Here is a 13,252-nt window from a genome sequence, read left to right as displayed (position 1 = left end):
GTTTAATAGTCTTGCCTTATTGGACCATAAGACATTGGAGCAGAATTAGGCCATTCAACCCATCGGGTCTGCTTTGCTATTCCGTCATTAGACCATAAGTAGGCCGTTCAGCCCATCGAGTCTGCTCCACCATTCAATCATGGGCTGATCCAATTCTTTCAGTCATCCCCGCATCCACTGCCTTCACCCTATACCCTTTGATGCCCTGGCTAATCAAGAACCTATTTATCTCTACTTTATCTCTACCTTAAAAACACCCATTAGACCTGTGGGAACATTAATTTTTTCATCGGGGGGGGGTGGGGTGGTGTGTGTGTGTGTGTGTGTGTGTATAAAAATACAAGAAATGTGTAATTTATCTAATGTAGCCTCAAAGGAGAGATAAAGATATTAAATGTTAGAATTTTTGATTGGTCTCTTTAAAACAAAAATAGTAGGAGAGATCTTGTGCTCTGAACAAATTTTGGTACTGTAGCTTATCTAGGCATCCTTATGGAAGTTTGCTTTAAGTATTGTCATGGATTTAAATTGACAGTAGTAGTTTCCACCTTGTGTGCTGCTCTGGGGGTGAATTCCTCACCAGAGTACTGCTGAACTTGTGCTGGATAAATAAGGTACACTTCCTCTTCAAATACTTGAGAGAAATAAAGTGTTGTGGGAAAAGGTTCCTTTTTATTTAATCTACTTTAATTTTTTTAATATTTTGAGATTTTTTTTCTATTATAGATTGTATTTTTAAAAAACTTGCTGCAAATGTTACTGAATGTTTGGGAGTGTCAAGGACCTTCACAGTGACCCTGATCACACTGAATGCTGTGCTGGTCTACGTCTCTGGGAGTTTTGGAGTCTGAACAGCTGTGTGCTGAAATAGTCCCTTTACTGCACTCAGCCCTGCCAAAATGTGAGGAGCCAGACTCCTAGGAAAGATTATGCTCAAAGCTATGCTGGAATAAAATTCAGAAGATGGCAACTGATGATTTTAGGACACAAAAGATCTCCCTCAACCTTAGACACAAACAGAAGACAAAAGAAAAAGACTTCAAACACTGAAATCTAGAGTAAAAAGATAAATTTCTGGAATAACTTAACATCTCGATTAGAGTCCGTTGTGGCAAAGGGATGGTCAATTTCTCAGGTTGAGAGTATAGACAGGATAGCAAGTATACAGAAGTGAGAGAGAGGAGTTGGATAGAAGTTGGAAAGTGATGGGTCTTATGAGATGTAGAAGGCTGATGAGCATATGGAGCCAGGTGGGGAAGGGTAGAGGCAGAGGCTGGTAGGTTTTAGGTTGAGCCAGATGAGGAATGATGATGGACAAAATGAAGCAACTGGAGGATAAGGAAGAGGGGCCAAGGGTGATGAAACTGAGTAGATAGGTATGTACTGATCGTAAATGGAAGTCATGAATAAAAGGAGAGAAACTGGCTAAAGAGGTGGGACAGAGGAGTGAGTTACCTGATATTAGCCAGTTTCCCAAAATCTATCATTCTACACTTATTAGAACTACATTCCAGTTACCAGTGCTCTATCCAACTTTTCATATGATTTATATCCCATGTAATTTTCAATAAATGTCCTTACTATCCTTAGCACTACTAACTTTGGTAAGATCCACAGTCTTAGTAATCGTTTCTCCTACATTCACATCTGAGTTGTTAATATGTATCACAAACAACATAGGCCCAGCAGAAAACCTTGACGTACACTACACAACTGGTAGCAGGTTTCCATCAAAGAGTTCATTCACACTGAACATTTCTCATGAAAACAATAAATTATATTGGTTGCTGTATGTTCCTCAGGATCTGAGCAGCTTTCCTGTTCATACGTATTAAATGATATTGTTCTACTTGCCACATCATCAAGAGAAACTTTGAGGCCTAGTTGATATTAATGTGCCCTTCCATGTAGAGGTCTGAATAATGCACAGAATGGAAAGGAAAAAGTAACATTGAAAATGGTTGAAACAAAAATTTAAGTTTACAATATGTATGCAGAAAATCACTGACTATTTCAGTTGATTGATGTCCTGAGGTCTCTTATTTGAAGTCACAGAACTGTTGATAAGGGTTCCATAGCTTTCAGAGCAAGACTGTGGATTGTGCTTTGAAACTCCAACCATGTTAGGGAGCAACATGAAGTAAGAGTATGTTCCAAATACCTGAAACTTTAAATCTCCCGGTGTGTTGTTCATGGGCTGAGAAATAAGCGGGAATGGGAAATTAACGGGCACTTGAATCACCTTGGTATAGACAAAGGAGGCTAAGGGGCTAGTGTTGGAAGATGGGGCTAATACAGATGGCTGGTCAGTGGGCCAAATGGACTGCTTCCATGGTGTATGACACTCCTCTATGATGATCGGATACATCATGCTAAGATTGGCTTATTACTATTTCTTAATCAAGATAGTATTTATCTTGGTTTTTAAAAGTCAAATTTTTCATGTTACAGTGAACTATTTTACTGCCATCAATGTACTCAGTCTGTGATGACACCTTTAACAAAGATCCAGTTGGAAGTGTTTCTGCATTGTTCAGAGCTACCAAACAGTACCATAAAAATTAAGGTATTTAAAGTTCATGGATTATTTGGAAATTAGTATGTATGACATTTACAATATACATATCAGCATGTAATTTTATCTTAAACAGTCACTGGAAATGAAAATTGTTGCTTGATGTTGTGCACCTTTGTTGAAAGATTTGTAGAACAAATACTTTTTTTAAAATTAATGCTGTTTCATTCACTACTTGATCTCAGTTTTGGATTCCATACCATTTTACAATTAAACATTTATTTGTTTAATGCTGAGTTTACTCGTTATGTTTTCTGGTACCGATGGGAGTCATTGGGCCAAATGGATCCATGCCTGTCTCCACCAGAGCAATCTGATCAGTCCCATTCCTCTCTCACCATTCTGTCACATGCCCATCAATGTCCTTTTGATCCTTTTGCCTCTTGCAATTTACAGTGGCCAGTTAACCTACCATTTAAAGGTTTTTTAGAGCCATAAGATTCAAACCTTTAACATCTTTGTGTGTAAGATCATTACTGTGACAAGATTGAATTACATATGTGGACCAGCAGAAATTATTGCTTTTTTTTTGTGTGCCATACTCTGCCAGAGCCTCGGCGACCACTTTTTTTTTCAAGTGGTTGTCTTGGAGGAAAGATTCTGTGAGTGGTCCCCCACGTCCTTCTCACAGTGAAGTTTTTTTTTACGAGGCCGAGTTGCGATCTCGACGCGCAACCCAGCACAGATGGAAAGCGGGGCTGGGAGCGGCCTGACTGGATCGAACCTAGGAACCTTTGCTCTGGAGTCCGGCGCTGATGTCACTGCGCCACCAGCCGGCCATTATTTCTTAACCCAATAAAATTAAACGTCATATTTCCCACAATTTTGTACAACCGCGTCAAGTATCTGTTGAAGATACCCATTGGTGATGAAGTTGCTAAGTTTCAGTGAATTGAACTTGGAGTTGAGAACCAGAAGTTCTAAGTTGTAACTACGTTGAGGTCTTTTCTGCTTGAATTATAGCTGCAGTTGAGGCGTTTGCCTTAATGCATATTTGCATATAGAATATCTTACATGATGCAGGTGGAGAGGGAAATTGCAAATATTAAATGTAAAAAAGAGTGAAAATCAGCAAACCATTAATACTGAAAAATTAAGACATTTGAAATTTTTATAAATTTGGTTAACATTATTTCTAAACTCTCTCTTCTGATGTAGTTGCTTTGTATCTGGCAATACTTCAATGCTATTAATACTGTATGCAGCTGGCTAAATAAATGTACTTTATTGTGTCCCAGGACTTTAAAGAATTTCTTGTACCTTTGGCTGAAGAGCTTTGCTATGATTTTGTTGTACTATTTTAATTTCACATTAAGTCTTTGAGCTTAAACTCAAACACCAAAGAGTGTTAAAATTTTAAGTTCCTTTTTAAGCAATCCTGATAGAAAATTATGACTTCAAATGAAGTTGGCAATAATTCCAAATTTTTTGGGAAGGTGTGTAGATACATAGCTTACCTTACTTATCTGCTGTATTAAAAATATTCACTGCTGACTGAAGTTGCCTTTTTAAGTAAACAAAAAACAAAGTGCTTTTGATATTAAGATAATTTCCAGATTTTCTTTTGGGAAGTGTTGTAATGGGATTAGGTTGCATTGGATGAAACAGGCTGGGGCGTGAGAGCAAATTAAAGGCTAAACTAGTGTTGATTTAGGCAGCGGCAGTAAAAAAGTGATGAAGATTTACTTCTTCCTAATGAATAAATATATTACATGCATAAGCCTGATACATTTTGTTTGTGATCTTATTTCCCAATACAGCTACAGGAACCAAGCATATCATCCTTGCTGATGCAGTCCTCCAGGGATGAAGAGGTGAGTTAGTTCTGTGTGCAGTTGAAGTTAACAATTTTTTTGTGGAAAAACCATTTTTGGTCTGTGAATTGATTAATAATAGAAATGGCTGCATTCAAACATTTAAAACACATTAATTTAGGGATTTTACCCATGCTGGAGTTTTCCAAAGCTATCATTAAGCAACTTCAGAACTTTAGAACATCCAGATAAACTACAGATTTAATGTTATTGTTACTGATTTTGACAGACTAATGTTACTTGCTTTATTAATTATAATTATTATTTCTACAAGGAAGTTATCTAAATACACCTTTATATAGCTTTTCAGCATTCCATGTTTTAAAACTCAAAAGTTTGTGTATCATTACTATAAAACAACAGCAAACTGAAATTTTAAAAATTCCTACATTCTCCCGTTCTGCATTCTGCAAATCCATAACTGTTACTTATGTAATCAATTCCTGAATTTGGAGACACTGATAGCTGAAGTACCATATCAAAGCAGTTTTAAGGAACATCTTTTTTTAAAAAAGTTAAGAAATTGGTGGACTTCAACAGTGGTCAAATAACAGTTGGACAAGCAAAGAAAATCAAAAAAGTAATTTTTGGGAAATGAGTTTGCCCACTGGAAGTTAGGGAAAAACATCTACGGCCAGTAAAATAATTATACTTGGAAATACATAGCACTTGTTTCCTTCGCTGCTCCAATTTAGATGTGTCAGATCATATATATAAAATAAAACCTCCCTGGCATTGGAAGTTATTTTCAAGAGTTGAGGTTCATTCCTTCACCTTTCAAATCAGTATATTTTTAAAAGATCTTTTTCCTTTATCTCTTGTTTGAACTTGTAGTTTTTTATGTTAACCATGAATTCACAAATGAATTGAGTACCTTTCAGTTGAAGCATTTCATCCTCAGTAATAAAACTATCTGAAGAAGCAAATCTTGGGCCAGACCTGCTGACAGCCATAAGCAATGTATGCTTGCCTCTGTCCATCTACTGCTTTTAGGCATCAGTTTGCTGGTCAAAGCTGCACCAGTCCATAATGGGGAAGCCTTCATAATGGAGGACCCTTGCATGACAGTATGTTGTGCCATGGATAAGTTGGAAAAGGCTCATAGCAGGAAAAGTCTGACAGCTAGCTGAGCCGTACCAATTCTAGGCATTGTTGTCTAGAATTTAAGGGCTTCTAAAAGTCTCTAACATAAATCTAACGGAGGAAATTGAAACGTAAAAATTGAAGAAGTAGGGAATTTAGATTTCTATGAATGGCAAACAAATATTTTAATAAACTTCATAAATTTGAAAACATGTAAATTACTTCATACTTAATCAAGGACCCTTGCAGCAATTTTCCTCTCCACTTGGTGGCATACACCTGATATTCCTGTGCCAGATCTAATGTTGGGATTGCCCATCTTAACTGCTGACAAATTCCAGGAAGTTTACACTCTTGTACCAGATTGCACGTGGGGAATGATTCATGGAGAGGGACTAACAAATTTGTATTTCCAATATTTTCTCAAGAATCCAAAATTTAATAATCAGTTTACAATTCCCAACATATTCTGACCCTTTGTTGATCCAGTTTAATTTTTTTTAGCAAAACCTCTTTTCAAAATAGATTGTATATAATTTCTAGAATAATAATTTGTAAAAAGGCAGGTCTAAGTCAACATACTGCAAATTGTTTTCAAATTGTATCGTTTATAAAATGCATGAGTATTAGTCAACAGCAGGCTAGCTCTATAAACTTCATTACATTCAGAAGTCTGACAACAAATATAGTTTCCCATAAACCTGGAAATAAAGTCAGAAAAATATATGTCCATTAATAATTTTAAAAGCTGGTTAGAAATGGCTTAATACTGTACAATTGTGAGGAGTATTATTAAATGTATTCATAATAGCAACCGCATACATTGTGAAAATATTTTAAAATAATTTTCAAGTAAAACTTAGGGGAACAACACTTATGTTAGTAATTCACAGTATTCTAACTAATCACTAGAAATATTCTATTAAGTTCATATCCCAAATGTTTTAAAATAAGAATACACATCTATGCAAAATATATATATGAAGTGGCTTTTATGAATAAATGTATATGTAGTGTAATTTATATTTTGAGTATTGCCAGTTTTTTTCAGTTACTATTTTGTTCTATAATCTCCATAGGGCTATGAAGTAAGCAGTGTTCTTGGAAAGGAGGTGGGGCCTCTCAGCTGCTTTGTTCATTTTGTAACGTACCATCCATCAATTTGGATTGGACTGGAAGAAATCAGTCTGCTACAGTTGGTAACTCAGCCTCAGTGAAACTTAAGTTCTCATGCATCAGCAATCATTGTGAAAGTGCTGTTAAGGTTTAATATTTATAATGAATACCTGATATAAATGCATTCCATAAATATTTGAATCTCATGTACTGTAAATAATAACTTTGTATATGTATTTAAGTTGTATATTTGGATATTTTTGGAGATATAAAGGTTAATGAAATAACAATGTGGAAAATCAGAAGAAAGCCTATTTTTATTTAATTCTTCTGTTGTGAAACAAAAGACTTCTTGAAGGAAAATAAATAAATGTTTACTTTACATTGATCTCCAGTTGAAATAAGGTACCTTGTACATTTTTCATCTTCTTCCTGTCTATCATAGGAGTTTGTAAGTATTTATAAATGAATTGAATACTTGTGGTTGCAACACAGAATTGTTTAGGCACATCTTGTCAATTTGAGGTTTGTTTATTATCCCAACTCTCAGTATCCAAATTTTCCAGCCAGCCAGCCATTTCCCTCTAATTCCGTGAGTCTCAATTTTCTTCAATTGAATTTTATCAGACGTCTCCTGAAGATTATCTGCCTTTTAGACATCTCTTCAGAAAAAGTTCAAATAGGTTTGATGCACCATCAATAACTCTGAGACGTGGGTTAAGGTAGGCTTTTATTGGCTGGAAGAAAGCACAAGCAGCAAGTGACCATCACACAACATCCTGGAGACTGAGGAAGGGTCTGTGTCTCCAATCGCCTTTATACCCCTGGGAGGAGCCACAGGAGCAGTCAGCGGGGGGGGGGGCGTGTCCAGACAGGTATATGTAGTTCACCACAAGGTTCAAATTTAAAAATTCATGTTCAAATTTTAATGATCAGCTGAAGTTTGTTCAAATATTGTATCACTCTCAGTGATAAACATCAGATGTTACCTAAAAATAAATGGGCTTACTGTTCTAAAATTTCCTTCTTTCTCTCGCTTGACTTTCTCATGGAATGGAATCTCTCTAAAGGAATAGTTGATGAATTAAGTGAATGTTGCAATATTGTATTTAAAGTTTCTGCAATTCTCATCTATTTTCATTAATACCTATGAATAGGAACCATCTTCCCCTGGACATTTATCATCCTTTAGTGACATTGTTTTAATTTGTTGCTGTTATTTCACTCACCTTACTTTTGTTGAGTCATTCTGCCAATTCAGTCTTACTTCCCTTGGAAGGTTGGTGTGTTTATTTCCTTTCACTGTTCTAAATATTGACAAAAAGTACTTATTCAACATAGCTGATATTTTTGTTTATTTTCAATAGCAAGACTGTAATTTTTCAACAGACCACATTGCTCCCAATCATACTTTTACTGCCATAAATTTTAAGATAAAAACTTTGTCGCTATCTGAATTGCTGCCATTCATTGCCTTTTTTTTTGTTTTTCATTTCTCCTGGACGTAAAAATTAGTGCTAGCTAGTATTTTTTTATGCTTTCTTTCTTGTTGCTTTATGTTGTTTCTTACCTCTTTAATTGTTTATAACTTTTTAAAAAAATTATTGCACTCTTCCTCCAGAGGAGCTTTAAGTTGGTTCTGTATCAAATAAATTTGAACACCTTGCACTAAATTCCTATTATTTTACCCATCTGCAGATTTTTGTAGTTCATTTGAACACTCAGTATTTCATTAAAATCTGCCTCAGCTGCTAAGAACCTAGATTTTGATGTTTCATATTTCTCTTTCAATTACAGTATTGAAGTTAGTTACAACATTAATGTTCTGGCATAAACTATTCATGTACTAACTAAATCAGGCTAGTTGCTTGTTTCTAATTCTACTGTGGCCTGACTTTGGGACTTATAGTTCAATCTTGAACAAACGTAGAAAATTTGATGTATTTTTTTACATGAGCTAGATGTTTTATCTCAATTCATATGAATGTCAAAATCGCTGGTTATAACTATTTTTTTTTGTAAAACTGTAAAATACCTTTTCCAGAGTTTGGTTCAAGAATATGTTTCATGAAGTGACCAGAGATGACGGGACACAGAATGCAGGAATTGAAGCTACAGGAATCCACAAGTTATTTTAATTCTGTGTAATTTCCTATAATTTAAAAATATCCTCATTTCACTGTAGAAATGTAAATCAGATAACAGTTGTGGGTTTTCAGTACAGGTTATAGTTTGGCTTTCTTTGATCTTCATCTAAATCCAAATCAAAGGAATGGGATTTCTGACTGTCAGGGGAACTAAATTAAATGAGCTCAAGTGGTGTTTCTAATGACCATGAGCAGCATCATGAGGGCATGGGTGTGGAAATGGGAAAACATACTGTATAGCAAGAACGGTATACACTTAAAACTCTATTCAGTGGAATGCTGAATATGTATATCCCACTAAAGGGGAAGAACAAGCCAAAGTCTTGTGAGAGTCCACGGCAAAATATGGTCAAGATGGTGCCCAGCTACAATGTTTATTGACTTTGTGGTTCAGGCTTGTTTTTTTAGGTTCATATGGATCACTTTGGGGACAGGTTAGAGTTTTAAGGACAAGGCTGTGGGGAATTAGAAGTCATGTACAGTGAATGAAGAATCAGGGCAGGGGCTGGTGTTGAGTCCAGTTCGGAGCCCTCCGCTGTCTAAGGTCAGTGAGCCGGGAGGATTGGTTGGCAAATACTGAGGAGACTAGCAAACACCAGCTCAGTTAGATAGATAGATAGATAGATAGATAGATACTTTATTCATCCCCATGGGGAAATTCAACTTTTTTCCAATGTCCCATACACTTGTTGTAGCAAAACTAATTACATACAATACTTAACTCAGTAAAAAATATGATATGCATCTAAATCACTATCTCAAAAAGCATTAATAATAGCTTTTAAAAAGTTCTTAAGTCCTGGCGGTAGAATTGTAAAGCCTAATGGCATTGGGGAGTATTGACCTCTTCATCCTGTCTGAGGAGCATTGCATCGATAGTAACCTGTCGCTGAAACTGCTTCTCTGTCTCTGGATTGTGCTATGTAGAGGATGTTCAGAGTTATCCATAATTGACCGTAGCCTACTCAGCGCCCTTCGCTCAGCTACCGATGTTAAACTCTCCAGTACTTTGCCCACGACAGAGCCCGCCTTCCTTACCAGCTTATTAAGACGTGAGGCGTCCCTCTTCTTAATGCTTCCTCCCCAACACGCCACCACAAAGAAGAGGGCGCTCTCCACAACTGACCTATAGAACATCTTCAGCATCTCACTACAGACATTGAATGACACCAACCTTCTAAGGAAGTACAGTCGACTCTGTGCCTTCCTGCACAAGGCATCTGTGTTGGCAGTCCAGTCTAGCTTTTCGTCTAACTGTACTCCCAGATACTTGTAGGTCTTAACCTGCTCCACACATTCTCCATTAATGATCACTGGCTCCATATGAGGCCTAGATCTCCTAAAGTCCACCACCATCTCCTTGGTCTTGGTGATATTGAGACGCAGGTAGTTTGAGTTGCACCATATCACAAAGTCCTGTATCAGTTTCCTATACTCCTCCTCCTGTCCATTCCTGACACACCCCACTATGGCCGTGTCATCAGCGAACTTCTGCACATGGCAGGACTCCGAGTTATATTGGAAGTTATTCCTGAGTCTCAAAGATCCATATGGGTGCGAGTCCTGAGGGCTGGTGACTCCCCCCAGGTTACCGAAGTCAGAGGTCCATATGAGTCTGGAAGTCAAGGTCCTAAGGTTAGGCCCATTATTGGCTAATCCTAGGGTTGGGTCCCAAAGGTTAAACCTATGATCAGCAAGTTCAGGGATTGATACCCAGAAAGACAAAGCTGAAAGATGATGTCAAGAGGTATAGAGGCCTGTAGATTGCAGACCGGACGGAGTCTGCGAGTTCGGAGGTAGAAGCCTGAAGGAGTCATGAGGGCCAGTGATCCCCCAGGTCACCAGAGTTGGAGGTCTGTGTACTTGCGGAAGTCGAGGCCCAATGTGTCGTGGAATCAATACCCAGAGGTTAGCAAAGTCCAAAGTTGAAGGCCTACTATTTGTAAGTCTGATAATCCGAGGCCACGGACTGGGGTGTAAGTGAGTGGGTGATAAAGGGGCTTGTTTTGCTATTGTTGCTGCTTGTGTTGGTCTGAACATTGTGGGCATGCTCTGTTGCTGCCAGAATGTCTCCTTAGGTGTGTTGGTTGTTAGTGCAAAACAAAATCTATGGGATACTGGCAGTTACTTGGGAAAAACACAGGATAAATCACAAATAATGGAAAGAGACATGGAAGAAATAGTAAATCGTTATTTCATTTCAGTATTTACTTAGAAAACTGAACAGGTGAATGTGGCATTAGATGACATGGGTAATGTAATATGTAATAAAATAAAAATAGTTTTACATGAACTAATAAAACTCAAAGGATAAACACCTTGGCGTTCTTTAGATTGCCTTCACACATTTGAAAGGAATCTTTTACAGAGAGAGCACAATGATACGTTTTCATCAATATTTAAAAAACAGTGTGATCTAGAGGATTCAAAGGTTCAAAGTACATTTATTATGTATACAGTATACAACCCTGAGATTCGTCCTACCACAAGCAGCCATGAAACAGTGGGAATAAAAAGGCCATTATTCACAATAGTAGAAGGTGGTGTGTTTTTCAAGGATCAGAACTGATGTTCACGATTTAATATATGATTTAGACTTTGGAATTAAAAACACCTTTCTTAATTTGTAAGATTATCTTTACTGAGAAGACTTACAGAAAATTACAGTAAGATATATACTGAATGGCCAGTAGCATTTTGGAAAGAATGTTGCAGTCATTTTAATTGGAAGTTGGGATCACAATGTTCTCAGACCACAGGTTAGCAAACTCAGAAAAAGAAAATGCACAAAGGAAAATAAATGAAAAGTAGTTAAGTTTTGCTAATACTATTAAAATATATTCCATCATATTTGCACATAACTTATTGCCATATATTAAAAAGGATATAGGAGCATAGGGAAAATTTACAAGGGATGAAACCAGAAATGTAAGGTATACATAGCAGAGAGGGAGGACTAATCCTCATGAGAAAAGAAAGCTGAAGAGTGACCTAAAGATGTATTTAAAATGACAGGATTTGATAAGAGTAGCTGGATTGCATTTCCATTTGTGGGTAAGAACAGAAATGAAAACCATCAACCTAAGACAGTCACCAAGCAACCCAACAGGGAATTTAGTAGAAACTCTTTACACAAGGAGCTGAGAATGTGGAAGCCAGTACCACAAGCGTTGGTGGAATGCAATGTCGAAGCAGCATTTGAGAAGGAAGGATTTCAATGAGAAAGGACAGGAGGAGAATCCAGAGAAGCATAAACACTGGTAAGAATTGATTAGGCTGGGTGATTATGTGAACATGAGAAATGCTGGCGTGATCATTGGGTCCCTGGCTCCACCATTCAGTTAATCGTGGCTGATTATTATAGCTTACTGTATATTTATTGTACCTTTCTGCACTACTCCCATATCCTGATACCGAGTCACTTGAAAAAGGCCGGGAGAGGAGGGGGCCCTTGCCCTTCCCAGCGTTATCTTTCAGCACCAATGTGTCCTATTTTTACTTAAAAATAAATGCAAACTTACTCTTTAAATATTTATATGATAGCCTGCAGTATCAAAATAAGGGGATTTTTTTTTCGATTCTCCACCACCTAAATAACTGTCCTCCCTGGGCTGCAGGTGTTATTGGACATTTTTTAACGGCTTGAACGCACCTTACCGATCTTTGACGCATTGTTCTACATTGAGTGAAAGCTTGTAATGAATTTTCAAGAACAACTCGGGTCAGAGGATAGCAGACTCTCGCTGCAAGTCGATTTGCACAAAAAAAAAGGTGCAATTCCACTGTTGACAGTTTGTGAGTTGCGCTTTTGAATTTTGACCTGAATTCCAGTTTTAATTTTTAAATTCCGTTTTGGTCTCTTTGGTGTGCTCGTGCTGTCACTGCCTAAAACAAAGAAAATGCTACTTCAAGCCGCTGATATTTTAAGTGTCCTATCATAAACGAGAAATTCTGCAGATGTTGGATGACCAAATGACACACACAGAACGCTGGAGGAACTCAGCAGGCCAGACCGCATCTGTGGAAAAGATTAAACAGTTGACGCTTCGGACTGAGGCCATTCAACAGGATCCGAGTCATAGTGCCAGTGAACTGCGGGCTGAGTGTAATTGGACCCTTGCTATAGCAAGCAATGTTCTCCGAGTATGTTATGCGTGCATAATAATTTTATGCAATGTCATTTTAAAATTGATAATCATAGTATATCTTAAATATTTCTTTATAGTATAGACTTGGTTATGCTTAATCCCGTTTTTAATTCTAGCCTGTATAAATAGCACCAACCAAGAATCTAATGTGGAGTGGAAGACGAGTAGCTTTTGTGAAAATACATTCCAATACATCACGTGTTCGAATGAACTTGTGCTCAGGTTGGGACCGAGTGTTATCTATTCACGTGCTTTCTCGATCACAGCATGACTCAGCAAAGCGCACCATATCCTGCCTTCCGAAAATTTTCCATTCACCTTTTGTTTCCTTTGCCCAACCCAGGTACTCAACAAATACACTGCACAAAC

General features: G+C 37.3%; 1 protein-coding gene across 2 annotated transcripts in view; it reads left to right on the top strand.

Annotated features, from left to right (window-relative positions):
• The window catches only part of spidr (scaffold protein involved in DNA repair), a 266,484-nt gene extending 258,873 nt beyond the window's left edge, over nt 1-7,611 (top strand). For both annotated transcript variants that reach the window (XM_073042799.1, XM_073042789.1), the window contains exons 18-20: nt 2,452-2,566; nt 4,336-4,389; nt 6,552-7,611. In XM_073042799.1, the coding sequence (XP_072898900.1) occupies nt 2,452-2,566; nt 4,336-4,389; nt 6,552-6,689 (307 nt within the window). In that variant the 3' untranslated portion in view covers nt 6,690-7,611. The remainder of the gene's footprint in view (nt 1-2,451; nt 2,567-4,335; nt 4,390-6,551) is intronic.
• Nucleotides 7,612-13,252: the final 5,641 nt, after the last annotated feature.

The sequence above is a fragment of the Hemitrygon akajei genome, chromosome 1 (assembly GCF_048418815.1).
Source record: "Hemitrygon akajei chromosome 1, sHemAka1.3, whole genome shotgun sequence".
Taxonomy (NCBI): Eukaryota; Metazoa; Chordata; class Chondrichthyes; order Myliobatiformes; family Dasyatidae; genus Hemitrygon; species Hemitrygon akajei.
Note: the sequence above shows the minus strand (reverse complement) of the source record. Positions and strands in the feature narration are given on the sequence as shown.